The sequence below is a fragment of the Anoplopoma fimbria genome, chromosome 15 (genome assembly GCF_027596085.1).
Source record: "Anoplopoma fimbria isolate UVic2021 breed Golden Eagle Sablefish chromosome 15, Afim_UVic_2022, whole genome shotgun sequence".
NCBI classification, from domain to species: domain Eukaryota; kingdom Metazoa; phylum Chordata; class Actinopteri; order Perciformes; family Anoplopomatidae; genus Anoplopoma; species Anoplopoma fimbria.
Genome location: NC_072463.1, coordinates 18,399,657 through 18,417,195, shown reverse-complemented (window position 1 = coordinate 18,417,195; position 17,539 = coordinate 18,399,657). Strand labels below are relative to the sequence as shown.

Here is a 17,539-nt window from a genome sequence, read left to right as displayed (position 1 = left end):
CAGCCTTACGGTGTTCACAGGACCCGGCCCACGTAGACCGCGAGCTGCGTCCTCCGTGGGCTGCAGCCGAGATGTCGCCCAACGTTAACCAGTGATGTATAAATAGAGATGAGCACCAGAGACTCAACCCTAACGGGTTCCCCTTTAGTTTGATTTTATCATCATTATTGTTGTTGTTAGTATTATTGTGTCATTATTATTATTGTGTCATTAGTTATTATTGTGTCATTATTGTTATTATTGTGTCATTATTGTTATTATTTGTCATTATTGTTGTTATTATTGTGTCAGTGTTATTATTATTATTGTGTCATTATTGTTATTATCGTGTCAGTGTTATTATTATTGTGCATTATTGTTGTTATTATTATTCTGTCATTGTTGTTATTATTGTGTCAGTGTTATTATTATTGTGCATTATTGTTGTTATTATTATTGTGTCATTGTTATTATTATTGTGTCATTATTGTTGTTATTATTGTGTCAGTGTTATTATTGTGTCATTATTGTGTCAGTGTTATTATTATTGTGCATTATTGTTGTTATATTATTGTGCTGAACTATGACTGCATGTAAATAAAACCAGTTGTTCTCCGAATAAATGAATAAAGGATAGCACTTTATTAAAATAAAGTCATGCATATACAGTTTGTTTTCGCATTGGTAAACATCATATATGCCGACGAGAAGACTGTGTTTTTTTTTTAATTAATCTGATTTTGTCCATAAATCAACCAGGGCTAATTAAAAAAAAACTTTTTATCAAAATTCAACAGTTAACGTAAAGTCAAACATGGAGCTGATCACGTGGTAGGATTTGCGCATGCGCGCGGTGTTCAGGGCTGATGGAGAGAAAATGCCCACTGCTACCGACCGTGTGTAGCGCAGGAGAGCTGCAGCCGGCCGTGTTTACCGCAGACACCTCAGACACACTGTTGTCTTTCACAGAGCTGCATGCTGTAGTCTGACACGAGGAGCCTGATGTCTGTGGCAAATGCGAAACACACTGTCCTGAATCCGGTAAGAGGCTTATTATTATTATTATTATTATTATTATAACCCACACCAGCCCTGCGATGCCACCATGTGATGATCAATACACCCTCATGTAGATACAACACAGATAAACATTAGGTTATGTCTATGAACGGCATGCACACTGCACCTTAACTCATCCGATATATCTGACGGTCAATGTAGGCCTTTATTCCAGCTAGAGGCGTTTCAATGTAGCTCCCTGCTTCAGGTATCATGGCTTCAGCTGCTGTAAGTGAAGAAGTATCCAGTGCTTTAATGTCAACTCTCCACCTCAGGTGATTCCATACACAGGGCCGATACCTGGAGGTATGCACCCAGGGGAGATCATCATCATCCAGGGCACTGTGCCCCCAGATGCTGACAGGTAAGATGATGATTGAATATAATAAATAGACAGATGAAGAGCCACCTTTATGGATACATCTTTGTTTGGTGAGCCATAAACATGTGAGACTCTAATCTGTTGTGTCTAGTTCAGTGGACCATGTGACATCAATATTAACTCAAATATATGGGTTTATTCTCAATCATGCCAAAAAAAGAAGTCAGCTGAACTAGATTATATTTCTGTGCAGATTTCAGATAGATATTTAAATTAAGTGCACTTAATTAAATGTATTTCTTTTCGCTTCATGTAAGTGGTGGCTTGTTTTTTCAAGCGATGAAACAAATGCACCAAAAAAGTTGCTAGAAAAAATGGCCCATTCTAAAGCCTCCTCCTAAGGGAACAACTGGTCTTGTTGTGTGGACACAGTGGAGTAACATGAGCTGCTACAGATATCATACATCAAAGATACATAGAAACTTAAGCATTATGAATGTTTGTGTCCTCTTGCTGAAGGTGGGTTTAAACCCTCAGACCATCCAATACCACCACAGCACACCATGGCCCGATTAACGGGTCAGAGGGCCTCTGTTGTCTGTAACAGTAGATTAATTAAACACAACCTCATTAATGAATATGCACCATGAGAGCGCGTCCGAATGAATCAATTGGAGTTGAGAAGTTAATTCTTCACTGTGGTAACACTAGTTTTGTCAACTGTTTTGACTTTTAAGCCATTTAAGTCAAAAAATGTTCTGGTCCAAAAGATATGGAACAAGATTTTGACAAATCCCTCTTTACGAGGACCTGCCTATGTTGATATGGTACTTTTTATGTGGATGTCCCATCAGTGCTGATGGTAAATGTAGTCCACTGAAGAAATTAATTCCCAGTGCATGCTATATTGACCAAGAAAGCTGATCTCTCCTGCTGCAGAGCCATGCCAGCTGTGCCTACAGGTACCAGGATTCATTTCATGGCAGCTGTAAACCGACAAAACATCAATGAAGTAAATATTCTTACACCTAAACCGAAGAAAACAACCGTACACCTTCTGAATTAAAACTTTTACACAGAACTATGTGACGGACTTAATTGCCTTGTGAACTCCTCATAAAACACATTTCATTTTAAACTAAACAGAAACAAAATGAAACTCACCAAACAAGTCTTGCTTAGTCTTTCCTCTGTTCCAACAATCAGCATCTTTGGTTAGGTCAAAATAAATCTTTAAGCCACAGAGTAAGATGTTTAGATATGCTCTGCACGCTGTTTGGCTCTGCTGTATTACTTTTCCGTGCCAGCTGTCCGTGGGCCGCTCTCACTCCTTCTATAGAGGCAGACCATTAAGTAAGAAAAACACAATGACAGTAATCGCGGCAAAATAGCCCTGCTGGTCTTGGTTGTCTTTTCCAGTTTATCTTCGGCACTCTGAAAAAGGTCTCCACACACCTCTGTCCGAGTAAGGAGGAAAACTTCAGTCCAGTTTCTTTTGGCATGGGAGGGAAAGTCAGACTTTGCTCTCGGCAGCTCAGAATGCAGCTGCAGCCTGGAGCTGAAAACAGCTGAAAAGTCAGCCAAAACACTGTCAAATTTATACCGTATCAAATCTTCTGCACTCATACTTTAGGATGCCATTTTGCTGTTGGAAAACACAGAGAACATCAGTAACAACTGCAGACGTTTTTCACACTGTATACCTTAACTCCCCAACCCTTGGACATGAAGTGAACTCTGAAGTTGCCCACTTTGCCTCGTTAATAATCCAGCCTCTGTGTGCTACCTTTCTGCAGGTTTCAGATCGACCTGTCGAGTGGCTGCAGCACCAAGCCACGCTCTGACGTCGCCCTCCACTTCAGCCCTCGCTTCAAAGGCTCGCCCTGTGTGGTGTGCAACTCCCTGCTGAAGGAGAGCTGGGGCAAAGAGGAAACGCTCCATCAGCTGCCCTACAAACGCGGAGCCCCCTTTGAGACCATCATCCTGGTGCACGAAGACGTCTTCAAGGTCTGTGAACACACGCTGTTTAGGATGAAGACATTGATAAACCTATGTGTTACCAAAAAAAAAAAAAAAGAATACTAAAATGCTTGTCTTTACTCATAGGTGGCAGTAAATGGTACTCACCTGCTGGAATACAAGCACAAAATCCCACTAAACAGGGTGGACACATTTTCTATTTCTGGGAAAGTCAGGGTGCACGCTATTGGCTACATCCCAAACTCAGTAAGAACATTGTCATCATTGTTTGCCTCAATATGTCCTCACAAGCTGGTCAGACCTGGTTCTTTTATAGAAATATCTGATTAATCATTTGTTTTCTTTCTGTCAGGCAATATATTCAGAATCAGGTGACTTGGTGAGTTTTCCCCTTTTCATCTACTTAAACCCTCTGTGCCTAAATGTTCCCGGTGTGTGATGCCATGAAAACTGAATCACTTTTCCTAAATGAGTCCTTTGTTTGTGGACTGGAGACTCTTCAATTCAGCACACAGCATTTGAACTTTTAAAAGGAAATTCTGGTTTATTGAAGTAATTTTTGAGGTCTGGGAACACACCAACATCTTAACAACAAAGTCCTGTGGGGCAAAAAATGTTAACCTTCAGGCAGTCAGACAGGTTGTAAACAAGAAAGTTTAGTTTATCCAAACCACTTTATGTGGAGGTAAAACCCAAAGCAAAAGCACCCAAAATGTTGGTAATAATCTGACTACTCATGTTTCATACCTCTTTTTAACAATGATGCCACATTCCCAGATCTTAGATGTTAGATGTCCTATATACATAATATTTAGCATCGCTTCTCCCTGTGTTATGTTCGTCTGTGTTGCCCCTGATATATAAACTAAAAAATAAATAAAATAATACATTTGAAATGGTGTCAAAATCAAGAAAAAAGGTGATTATTCAATTCATTGATCGACAGAAAACTAACTGCCGACTCTTGAAAATCACTTTATCATTTAATACATTTTTCAGGGCAAAAATTCTGGTTCCAATAAGGCATCTGAAGACATTACCTTGGCATGTGGGAAATTATATCACAGATTTTTCACTATTTTTTGTAGGGAAAAATACTGAGAAAATAATCTGCAGATTTACCGATAATAAAACCAATCGTATAAAATGTATCAACTGTTATATTCTCATTCCAGAGCCTCCCTTATAAAGGCAGTGTACTCAAAGGACTGAGCCCCGGACAGCACATCACAATCAAAGGACAGGTCAGCATGTACCCTCACAGGTAAAGTCATAACTCATTGGATTAACCTCTACATAACAATTTCCCTCTGGTAACTCAGCTTTTCTTTAAAAAATGATTTACCTTTATCCACATTTCTTCCAGTTTTACAGTGAACCTCCGCAACAGCAGGACAGAGAACATCGCCCTCCATCTGAACCCTCGCATGAAGTCGGGTGCGTTCATCAGGAACTCGTACCTGAGTGAATCCTGGGGTCAGGAGGAGCGGGAGCTGCCCTTCTTTCCCTTCTCGTCAGGGGAATACTTTGAGGTATGAACCGCCTACAACTCACTCTGCCGCCACTGCATCACAAGTAGATCATTCATTCATTTTAAACATTTCTGTGAGCTCCGTAATGATTGACTATGCCGCAGTGTTTTGTTTTCTCAGATTCTCATCCTGTGTCAGCCTCATCAGTTCAAGCTGGCAGTGAATGGCTCACACTTGTTTGAGTTCAGACATCGGGTGCAGGACCTGAGCAGCATTGACCAGTTGGAGATCATGGGGGACCTGGAGCTCAATGATGTGAAACTGTGGTGACTTGGGACTCAAGACTTACACGGAAGCCAGCGTTACAGACTCCGTTGTGTTCTGGTTATCGATGCTAAATTAGCTTAGCCACAATGACCCAGAAAATGGATGCTGGAAACGGCAAATACTTTACTGACTTCAGGTCAGGTTAGCCTTGCAGCAACCGCAGGTCACTGATTTAAGCTAGTCTAGCATGTTGGTGACCAAGGACCATGGACAGGCCCTTCCATGGAGTATTGTGGTCCATGTTTCCAGCCCAGGCTAGACGACTGATGCATGAAAGTTAGCTGTGCTGGAGCATCAGGCTGTGAGGCACCATGACTGTTTACAGCTACGAGTCAAATTTGCCTTGGTTGAATTTCTTATACTGTCTCTAGTGAATCTCTGCTGGGATACGCCCTTAATGCATTGTATAATTAAAACTGGAAATATTGCAAATGCTAATAAGCACTTGGCTTTGTTTAAATTCCAAGACGGACAGCAAATACAAACAGTTCATTCAATTGAAGGGCTCCATGTGTTTGGAGCAAGGCCCAATGTAGACTTATTTACTGTACAGATCATTTAAAAGCTTTGAAACGGTACCCATCATTACTAAATAATTAGCACTATATTTTGGGGGGAAATAAAACATGTTGAAATTGCTATTCTTTTTTTATTAATAGGACCTGCCTTAGGACACGCCCACTTGTCTTTGTTTCATTCTTTATTTTAGCAATTCAATATGCTATAAAGGTTGAAATCCTCAGGATTCTTTAACACATGAGGTGTCCCGTGCACTTGATATTTAAATCAATTTAACATGCAATGGTGCAGCTGAAGTCAAGCACAGTGCAGTACAGGGTCAGTTTAAAATATAATTATTTCAATAACCTAGTGAATGTCATGTTGCAAGCTGTAGAATATAGTAGAATCCTGCATCTGTGACCATATTTTGTCTCAATGCTCTCCCACAAGGAAAAGGATATTTATTTTTCAATGTCAATGTTTTTTTTTGCATTTTCTGTTGTAATTGTTGTAAAATATGTATGAAAAAATCTTGCCTATGTATCATAAATGATTTAATAACAAATAAATGTGTTATCATGTTTTACATGTCTAGATGGTTTGAGTTAAACCTGCATTCATCTATATTATTAACCACTAGGGGGCATCACAACAGGCCATCACCTGAAAAAACGTCAGCAACCGGAACAACAAACTCAAACTCTGGAGTTCCTCACTAGAACAACACATTCACATTACATGTAGCAATTGATCTATGTTTAATATAGGAATATTGGTTATTTCAGCTTAAAGTTACACAAGTCAGAGTAGGTGTAGGTGTCTTCACTTGGTGACTAATGTCTGAAATTTTAATGTTGGGTAAAATGTAGTTTAATAAAAAAGGCCTACACTTTTACTTGCAGTACTGCTATACAACCACAAGGTGGTAGAAGATAATTCATTGTTTAATAACTGCCTTTCACTAGCCAGACAGACACCTTCACCAAAAACTGCTAGTCAGTTAACTCTAAACCTTTTTTCTTTGGGGCACCAACGATAACCTTTGATAAATATTACTGTGAACTGAGTCATTGTTTTAGTCTGTACATCTCTCTTACGAGGACTTCTGTCAGGATTAATGGAAGACACAAAAGTCCCAACTTTTTTTGAGCAGCCATAAATGTTTAGCAACAGTTATTGGACACATTTGTTTTTAATTCTGTCTCATTGACGCCTAATGACCACAGGAATCAGTCACAAGATGAATTTTAAAGGAAATGTTACCGCAACATGACTCACGTCAGCACACGTTATGCCGTTTAAACTTCAATATTAATGCAGTCGTATCTGATAAAAGTTTGTTTTATTAATATCCACAGGAAATATAATAATTTGTAAGATTTGTAATAATCATGGTACAGTACAACAGTCTCTTGGTTTTTGTCAGGGTTTTTTTTTTACATAGAAAAAATGATGATATGCAACATGACATCAACCATTGCACTGCTGAGAATGTCCAAGAAAAAAGGCAAAAAAGACACTGTCCAATCAGCAACAGGCAAAACGGCTAAAGTTTGTTTTACAAAAAAAAAAAAACGGTCAGACCTGTGATCCATTGAGAGAAATTCATCAATTTGACCAAAAAGTCATGTACTGTCAGAACATCTGTTTTTGCTTGACATGGCTCACAGACATACGCCACTTTGAAAAAGAAACTCCCTTGTCCAGTAGCTCCCGTTAAAGTAAAAATAAAAAAGAGAAGCATATGTCGGAGTTGTCATACCGGCCACAACACAGGTCTGGCAAGCCATTGGCAGAGGCCCACTGATTTCATTTCGGTTCAGTTAAATTCCTTTCAGGTTCTAGCAGCTGAATTTAAACCAAAGCCCTTTTCAGTTCTCAAGTCCTGCTGAGGAGAAAAAGGAAAGCTGATTCAGCGCGAGAGCGAGCTGGTCCAAAACCTAGCAGTTTCATGGGTCGGACGCATGATACAAGAGGGAGGAGGTGGGAGGAAGGGGTTTGTATCCCATTGTCAGACAGAGCTGAGCTTTACCAATCCTCTGACAGAGTCCTCGTGTAATGAGTCCTGGCTGGCTGGGTTGTAGAAACCTGCCTGCACAGTGTGGCTGTGACCCAGGGGGCTGCCGCAGGGAAGCATACCTGGTGGCGAGGGCACTTCCTCTGGGGTGAGAAAGTGGTGGTGGGCCACTGGCTCTTGGAGGGTGTGGCTGTGGTTGTGTGCGTGGCTATGTCCGTGGATTGGCAGCATGTCTGTGGCCTCGTGGCAGCTGAGGCTGGGGGTGGACGTTGGAGGGGTGGGCTGGCCGAGGGGCAGTGAGGTGCACGGACCGCCTAGGTTGAGGGAGGTGCGGCTGGGCAAGGAGACTCCGTTTTCCGGGGAGGCCGTCAGGATGACTGGATCGCTGCTCTGCTGCTGGAGGAGAGGTGTGGCGGCGGCCTGCAAAACGAATTTGGTGCTCTGAATGCACTGGTCTTGGTCACACTGAGAGAATGCAGCGGAAAGCAGGAGAAAGAAGAATATGGGAGGGAGGGGGTGAAAGTCAGAGAGATAGACGAGATGCCGGAGGAAAACAAATAACAGCCAGGCAGCGTTAAAAATTAGATGGATGAGGAGAGAAGAAATGACACATAGGGATCAGGGAACAGAGTATGTGGAAAGGCAACAGAGGAGGGGGTTTGTGATTGGAGAAGGGAGAGAAAGAGAAAGAAAAAAAGATGTTAGTGCCCTCGTTCGAATGCAGAATCACAGAAAGAACCTGCACCAGTGATAAAAAAGAGCTGAGGTCAGTAGACAAGAATTGAAAACCCAGGACTATTAAGTCACAGCTTCATGACCTATTGATCTCTCTGGTCTTGCATTGGAGTGGTAATCACGCGTCTAAAACTGGAGCCGAGTAACTGGGTCAGGACACAGCAAGTCATCGATACTACACATTAGCTACAGGGAGATTAGCTTTAACCCTATTAGCCCCTTTATCACCACAGAGCGATCATGAATATAGATGAATGTTTTGCAGGAATTAAAAAGCCATACAAACACATAAGTACTCTGATGCCTCCTTCTATCCCACACACCACTCCCAAGGAAATATTGTCCCGGACTTCTAACCTTTCTGTCTCAATCTCACTGACCTAAAAGGAGCAGATTACAGATGTGATATAAGAAGCCGAGCTACAGTAGAAGATATGATTCTAAGAATTATCAATCTTCTAATCAGCTGCACGTAACAACTGCTCTGGACTTATCACCTTTATGTGCTTGGCCTCACTCCAGTTGGTTGAGAAGACTAACATGAGCGAGGGTTATTGGACTGAAACGACACCGAAACCTCGCTCACAGCCACGTTAGCGCAGAGCTACATCACCACGGAGCGTTGGACAGAAAATATAACGGAGAGGGGGTAAAAAAAGGATACAGCGCTTTGTCCTTTTTTCTCTCTACTTTCAGGCCCACTCGTGTTTTATAAACAGTCATAGCTAGTCTGAGTCAGCACTGTCCATTCCCCCCGGCAGACAGACACACACGCAGAACTACAAGGAACAGTATGTACATAGACTGCTGACGGACTAACCTTGGACAGCAGACAGCTAGTGAAGCAGTACAGGCCATGTTTTGGTTGGCTTTCACACATAGCAGTGATGACACAACAAGGATAAGAGAGCTTTTTTTAATCCTATGTTTGCATTTTATACCTCAATATCATGACTGAACTGTGTACAGTAGTAAACATACCACAGAAGGATTATATCATTCTAGTGGTGGAGAGTTATTTTGTAAAGAAAAATATAATATACAAAATGTCAGTGGGACTACAAACACAAAATATGTATTGACAGAAATATTTATATTTTCCTTCAGAGCTGAAACCATAACTTGATTTATTTATACGATCCATAGAACCACAACTATTTTCATAATTGACCATGTAAGTAATTTTCAAGGCAAAAATGCCAATACATTGCTACAACATTTATATATTTGTGCAATATGTAAATATCTTGGAGGGTCAGCTGGACAACAAATGTGAAGACATCATCTTGGGCTCTGGGAAATTGCTACAGAATTTTTTCACTCACATTTCCAGGCAAAATAATAATTGACAATCGAAAGAATGATTAGTTGTAGTCCTACTTTCCAGGATGAACACGACCTTGTTCAAATAAAATTGGAAAAAAATGTCCCAAAGCTGGTACCATTTTTGTTCCATCTTAAAACACATTATGAGATAAGATGGTCGAACACAGCAACAAGTTGGTAGATTCCAGCCGACTGTTGTTCCTAACAAAACACACCGCTGTCTGGTTTGACTGATAAGAAGTTGTTCATTTTGCTGGCACTAAGGGTGGTTCATTTGGTTTCATTGGGCGGATTCAGAAAAACAGGAAACCAACACCTTTCTGTTCATCATTTATCTTTAATAAACTGAACAGTGGTAAAACTGAAAACGAGGCTGTGGGTTGTCAGTCACTCATCACAAAATGTGTAATCATGAAATGGAAATGGAGGTAGATCAAGTTGTACTCTGTGTGTATGTGTTTGTGCGTGTGTATATTATACAAAGATAGCTCACAGCTTAAAGACAAAAAAGACAGCGGAAGAGGGAGGGAGACAAGGCTACAATTAGAAAGATTAACAAAGTTCACTGTATAGTTCACTGAAATAATAACCAAACATCATTTCTCCCTTCAGATTCTTACTGTAATATCCCTACCCTATGCCGGTCATCAGTGCAGATATTACTGGTTTTATTAACAAAAGAAATGAATGCTCAAAGCATTGAAATAATAGCATTCATTAATAGCTCTTTCCAAAAACAATTTCCTGTTCACTCCTAACTCCTTTCAACTTCATTGCAGACAAAAATCTCATATTGGTAACTAGTCGGCAACTAATAGACACTATTTCTTAATATCTGTCGTTTCTTAGTTTTTGGATTGTTAAAAACAAAAAATATTAAATTAACAATGATCAAACACAGAAAAGCTACAAATTCTCACTTTTGAGAAGTTGAAACCAGAAATTATCTCCCGTTTTCGTATTCTTTGTATTATTGGGTGAACTGACCCTTTAACTGGAGGCGAAGATGACTGCCGTCAATCAAGCTGCCCCCCACCTCCAATCCCAGACGGAGGTTTTATGTTATCGAGGTTACACTGTTACCATGGCAACCACTTGCAAGGCTTCTACATACTAGGCTGTCGTTTTCAGCTGCATCACAGACAAAAAGTACCTCACAAAGAAACAGGGTTTTTCATTGCCCAAATGCAAATGCAACCTCAATGCATTAACCAGCACTATAGTCTGCTATAGAAACACAGTCTTAATGTGTGACAGGCACAAGTCAACAATATAAGTGGAGATAAAAACGTCTGGCTCCAATTATACAGAATCCATTCTTTTAAAAGAATAAAGTGGTGTGGCTGAGGCCTAGAGTACCCATACATCAATGTGGCCAGATGAGAAGTTAAATCAGTGGAGGAGAAGATTTTCAGGGGCTGTTAAGTGACGGATAATTTCAAGTTAAAATAAGAGAAATATTTATCCATGCACAACTTGTTTTACGACCTCAAGAGATTCCAAGATGTCACGTGGTCAACCTACTGTACTGTGTTTTCCCACACAATGAGAGTAAACTTACATTAAAAGCTAAAATAACAGTAATACATTTCAAAATATGAATCATATACAACACATAACTATTTTATAATTCACTTCTCTGCTGTCCCTTTTTATCTCTTTCACCTACACACATAACACTTCATGTACATTTACAGACTTTGTCCAAATTGCACCCACCTTCACTCCTCTGTAGTAATCAAATTAAAGTGATGGGAGACTTCTACTCATCGCAGTTTGAATGATTTAACTAAATCAAGTCAGCAGCTCTCTAAAACCTACTCGATGTTACAATACAATGTGGACAATGTGATCCAGCCTGCATGGGATTTTTAAAGAAAAAGATTTTTATAGCAATGAAGTGAGTTGCATCAGTAGGCGAAGGAGCATGATGAGAATACTCAAAAATAGTCATTCCTGTGTTACCAGTGTGGCATGTTACTGAGTCTAACAAATGGATATTAAGTGAACAGCCAACTCTGTTTCAGTGAGCACAGAAATGGCCAGCAGCCGGCACAATAGGACAACTCTGGCTGCTAATCAGGACGGCTACAGAAAACAGATGGCAACTATTTCTAAATGTGCTAACGTAAGGGAATGCTCTTATGGCGCTCAGACAAGTAGTCCACACATTTAGGACCTGGAGACAGATGACGTTCATGTTCCACGTCTCAATGAGAACTGACAGGATGAGGTTGCGTATGGATGAGAACAAGGAGATGACTGTGGCGCAGAGGGAGGGCACCAGTGAAGGATGTTTGTGTTTGTGTGAATAGGCCTTAAATCTAGCATGTAATGTGTGAGGTTAACGGCTCAACAGAACAACAGTGGACTTGTTGCTTCTCTTCAGGCACCAGAGGGACTACGGTCAGTGAGGTCAGAACAATGTCCTCTTCACCACACCAGCTATTCTTAGACTTTAAGAGACATTGCAGCATTACAAGAGATATCTGTTTACCGACTGCAGTGTTCTTTCACTTTGTGAGATTGTGAGTCATAGATTTTCATTATATATTATCTATTTTTTTTTTGGGCCAACTGCAATACTTGGATTATCAGCATGATAAGGAAAACCTTAATCTTACATACAGTATTCTGACTGATAAACTGTGAGACTGCAGAGGCATTGAAATCAGGGGAAGTTAAATCACAGTGTGATGCCACCCCAGCACAGACAGCCACACACAGTGAACGCCTCATTGCTAATGCTGACCTTATTTACAGACGACATGGAGCGACACATGCAAAATTGAAAACATCACTGACTCTGGCTATCTGCAATTCAGAGCAATTTCATGCATTTCAATCCGGAGGGATGGGAAAGACTCACTTTCCCAGGTCTGGATAGAGAGAGAAAAAGACGGACCAAAAAATACCGACCTTCTATAATTATTTCTCCATCAAGTAGAGTCATTGTTAGAGTTGTTAGTCCACCATTCCCATGCAAGATCCCAGACACTGATTGACCCCTTTATTACAACAACATGAGTTTGTTTGGCTGCACTTTAAACAGACACATATGTTGCTCTTCTGTTGTATCTGATAAAGTAGTAGGATTAAACAACACTTGCTATAACCAGCAGGAACCACAGGTGAAATTTTCAGGATTATAACTAAACGAAGCTTTTGAGAACATCGAAGAAGAGCCAGATCTTAATGTATCCAGTCTTTTTAGTCAATAACTATTCTATTCCTTAAACTTCATCCATCAAGTCTCATGCGCACTTCTAGTATCTAAACAGAATTAACAACTATGAACATCCAGAAAAATTGTTACAACCCAGTCTGCATTTTTTCCCTCTCCAAAGTTAACGCCCTAATAGTAGTATCTTGGAGAAATGAGAGCCAGGTCAGAGTCTCACCATGTGGCTCTGCTGAGACTGGGTGGCCCCGTACATGGTGATGCCATTGGTTGGTGGTGCCAACTGCGGCGTGTCTGATTGGACAAAGCCCCGTCTGTCAATGAGGCTGGTCAGAGAGAAACAAAGAGGGTAGAAAAACATTGTTAGAGCATTCATTCACAAATGTTAACTAAAACCAAATGGCATTACCTAGTCACAGTTTTCACACAGTAGAACAGTGTAACCCTAAAGCTTCTTTGGAGCACTGAAAGCCTTAAAGCACAGATGCACAAATGAAATGGTCACTTTGACTGACTGCAACAGCAGGCTAATACTGTATCCACAGCCAGGTTGAATCAATGTAAAGTGGGAGAGATTAGCAGAGTGCAAATGACCTTGTGTGTAAGCGGTACGACACTGGTAAACGAGACAACAGCGTGTCAGTGGATGTGTGCCATTATTGTGTACAAGCCTCAACATTTGAGTCTAAAACTCTAATCTTCCACACATTCACACAAAAGTATACAATCACAACTTGGTAATACATCACAGAGGTCCAGCAGTGAGCCCATGAGTGAATCATAGTTTCTGTCCCATCGTTTATGCTGCAGAACTCTGACACAGCTGGTTAGACCACGACCTGCTGAAATTTCTGTATGCGTATATGCACGTGTGTGGTCATGGGCCAGCTGTATGTGATAATGGCTATTTATCAGCCAGACACAGGTTGATCTGCCACAGAGCAGTCCCTACCTACCCCACACACACGCACACACACACACACACAAACAGACACAGACACACAGAGCTGGTTGAGGTGTTAAACAGTGCGAGCAAGGTAATCATTTAACAGAAAGTGTGTTGACAGTGTGTTCCAGTGGGACTGAGCTGGATTCAGGCTGAAATGGTTTGCTAGAATCACAGAGACAGACTCTGGGAACCTACAGCAGGCGGCTTGTTTCGCTAGTTATAAATGTCGGAACGAGGAAATGAGCATAAATACATGAAGGCTGATGCATAAGAAAGTGTGAGTCAAAGTCTAAGCAGGAAATGAAATGCAGGAGGCTTTTGTCTCTGTGTGTGTGAGAAGCAGCGTTGCTTGCATAGTCTGAGGGTTAGGTGTACCATTCTTTTCTTGCTGGTGGACCCAGCTGTGCAGTGCCTGTGGCTGGCCACAAAGATACACACACACGTGCAAACACGCGCGCACACATACGCCCACGCACACACCCAGATGGCAGCCACCTGTGCACTAAGGACTCTCCTTTACCGCCCACTGGAATCATTATTGGTGACTTATGGCTTCTGATGGCCAGAGCACAGCACAGCCAGATACACTGACAGAATGATGCAAAAAGCTTCCGTCACTGCTCTTATACTTTGTGTGAGTAAATATGCCTCTATATATGTATTTAGTATGTTGAGAAGGTACTGTATGCATGTGCTAAACTAGAGACTGTGTGCTCTTTAATGAGTGCAAAGCTAAAGGCTGCAAGTTCCAAGGGCTTAGAGATGTTTGTGACGTCGTCATTTTCTGTGCTGTATCTAGATAGTGGGTCCGGTGTCCAGTAAAGATAAGAGCAGATAGTAAGTATCTCTGTACAGTGTGTAAGCACAACACATTTTGAACCATGATGATAGAAAAGAAAGAGCAGTTTCAGTCGCAGGAATCAAGAACTACAGTTTCATGGATGAGTAATGAGAATTTTTGGGCAAAATGCTGAAGTGAAAGAAGCCGGGAGGGAATGTGCAATGTGTACTGACATTTACAGTCACATGGACATGAGAATGTAGCTGTGACAGTTGGCCTGTATTTTTGTAAATCACATGAACAGCAAAAGTGTGAAATTGAATATATCAAGCCAACTTTGATCTTGGATTTGGTTAAAATGGGCTTGAAATCCTTTCCACTCTTGCTGTATCTTAGAAGCTATGTATAGAGGAAAGGCTGCAGGCAGACTGGTTTCAAAGCAGCTCTTCACATCAAAAGGAGACTTGACTAACAGTTCTATTTTAGCCTTTGGACAAAACTCAAAATGACAATGAGGGGGGGTAACAGGTGCTGTGACTTATTACGGTCAAGGTGAGAAATTAATGAATCGGTTTTCTCATAGCAATGAATGATAGGGCTTATATTTCATCATGTTGGCATCTAAGAATTAATAAATCACCAGGTAGAAATACACACACGTCATACCTTGGTGGCAGCGGTCCACACAGTGCTGCACAGCAGTTGGTGAATATATTGCCATGGCTGTAGGGGTTATAGTTGTCCTTCCCTCTTTTAGAAGACCATGAACCTTTTATCTGGAAGAGACCATGCAACAAATCATTATCTCAAGTGTCAATGCAAGAAAAATCACAACTCCGTGCAACGCAGAGATAATGTTTGAGTATTGTGTCTTATCTAGGGCTAAATATGTTTATGGCACGTACGGGGATCGAAAAATAAATCTTTTTGAATTTGAATGAAAGCCTTGTGACTACTTAAAACACAATAACCGATACATTGATCGGTTAATATTCAGGAACAAAATCTAATAGTAATAGAACTTGTTTAGTTCAGTTTCTTTTTAGTTCATGTGTCACAATGTCTGATGTCTGTTTCATACTCACATCTTCGTTGGTAGTCTGGTTGGAGCTGATCAGGTAGGTATGGAAGCCTGAGAGGCCCACTATGGACCAGACCGAAAAGAAACACACCACCACCTCCAGCACAGTAACACAATTACATTAAGGAATAATTGTGTCAATAAACAACAAACTGTGGCAGAAAGACAATAATGTGAAAGCCCAGACACACAGAGACAGACTCATGATAGACCCATATGTTCAGCATGGACAAAATATCCACGAGTTCTAACAGCTAGCATATTGACCTACAGCCTCGGGGCTGTCCTCCTCTTGCCAATAGTTCCTAGTTACCAGTTCATCTGGCTGGGACTGCAGGACACTGCTAATTTTCTCTGCTCCACAAAAAGCACAAAACACAGACACTGATGAATCCTGCCTTTATGAAAAAAGAACTCTTTCTTAATCTCCCTCTTCTTTTTCTCTCTTCCTCCTTAGCAAGGGCACAACCCTACGATACTGCAATTCCCCTTTATTTAAGTCCTGCAGGACACAGACCATTATCAGCATGGCTTGGCACACATTTCTCTGCCAGAAAAACAGTACAGTGTATATTCTCTGTGTGTGAGTGTGAGTGTGAGTGTGAGTGTGTGTGAGTGTGTGTGTGTGTGTGTAATAGCCCTGTGCTCTCAACTTGATTTGTGGCTTAGAAATATATATAATTCAGATTTGATCGTTTCAGATTCTCCAAACATGCCTATTGGTTTTGTTTATTAGAGAATCTTTATTCGTATTATTGAAATGATTTGGTATATTGAAAGCATAAAAAACACCTTCATATTCAGTAGATTTAGGCTGTCAATATTAGTCAAAAGGTGTGTTAGGGGAGGGGACAATACATTTTAAATCTTACATTAGGTGACTTCTTCCAACATTAATGCCTGGATTTACAGTTAAAACCTAAGGTCAAATGGTGTTAAGCTTAACTTTACAGCGTGGTCAAAATAAAACATTTGACTTACTCAGGTCTACCAAAGTCCACATGATTATCACTGATGTTGTCCTGAGACAATAAGCTGACTTTCAGGGTATTTGTAACAGCTGCAGCTTAAGACGTCTCTCACACACTTGGCATGTAGCACACAGACAAGGACGGCAGTGCTCACATCAAATCCCACTCACACGACATCTCTGTAGAGGGAGCGAGTTAGAGCAGCAGATGAACTCAACGGCTGACTGAATCAATGGGCAGAGACAGGGTGAGGAGCTGCCTTGTGTGATGCGTTACCCTGATGGAACAACACTAATCAGACGCACTCCAGTTACTCAAGTGCTATAACGCGGAGTGATTGATGTGAATGTATTGACATGGCATAACTCTGAACTACAGAATGACCTGCACAGTTAATACCTAAAGGTCAATTTCAGTGAAAGGATATCTGGCAGGACTATGTTTAAGTGCGTGGAGGAACCCTCTTTGATGGGAGCCTGTGAACAGAGAAAGACAGGATTTTTCCATTAGAAAATTACAAAATTGCATTTGCCATCTTACACACCATCTAACACAATGGTGCATATCAGCATTTAACAACAACAACAACAACAACCATTGATTGTGGGAACTTGTATCAGAACTACTACTACACTCTTTGGAGCCATTAACTTGCTGAAGTCCCTTTCTTGGTTAAAGTTTAAGTGTCAAGATCAACCTATCTTGTAAGCGTTAGCCCACTTAAACTATTTCCAACTAAACTTCAATGTATGAGGAGGACAGAGTCAGAAGAAATATAAAAAATGTAGTTAAGGCCAGTTATATGTGGTTGTTAGAGATGTAGCAATTGAAATCTACTTGCTAATTTCTTATTTGAAA

The 17,539-nt window shown here is 40.8% G+C and overlaps 2 protein-coding genes across 4 annotated transcripts in view; one reads left to right on the top strand and one right to left on the bottom strand.

The window, feature by feature from the left end:
* The first annotated feature begins 845 nt into the window (after positions 1-845).
* On the top strand, positions 846-6,264 carry LOC129103209 (galectin-8-like). Of its 2 annotated transcripts, none has more exons than XM_054613548.1 (8): positions 846-1,020; positions 1,314-1,402; positions 3,157-3,367; positions 3,467-3,586; positions 3,693-3,719; positions 4,516-4,604; positions 4,707-4,872; positions 4,993-6,264. In XM_054613548.1, exons 1-8 carry the CDS (start codon positions 982-984, stop codon positions 5,140-5,142), a joined length of 891 nt encoding a protein of 296 aa, XP_054469523.1. In that variant the 5' UTR covers positions 846-981; the 3' UTR covers positions 5,143-6,264. The 2 variants fall into 2 exon arrangements, with proteins under 2 accessions (XP_054469523.1, XP_054469524.1); XM_054613549.1 differs by having other exon boundaries at positions 4,977-5,136.
* A 682-nt stretch (positions 6,265-6,946) lies between these two features.
* The window catches only part of LOC129103208 (palmitoyltransferase ZDHHC14-like), a 41,352-nt gene continuing 30,759 nt past the window's right edge, over positions 6,947-17,539 (bottom strand). The window contains exons 6-10 of one of the 2 annotated variants that reach the window (XM_054613546.1): positions 17,109-17,157; positions 15,715-15,817; positions 15,296-15,405; positions 13,120-13,225; positions 6,947-8,122 (exon numbers count right to left, since the gene is read on the bottom strand). In XM_054613546.1, the coding sequence (XP_054469521.1) occupies positions 7,652-8,122; positions 13,120-13,225; positions 15,296-15,405; positions 15,715-15,817; positions 17,109-17,157 (839 nt within the window). In that variant the 3' untranslated portion in view covers positions 6,947-7,651. The remainder of the gene's footprint in view (positions 8,123-13,119; positions 13,226-15,295; positions 15,406-15,714; positions 15,818-17,108; positions 17,158-17,539) is intronic. The other variant, XM_054613547.1, reaches the window with a different exon arrangement.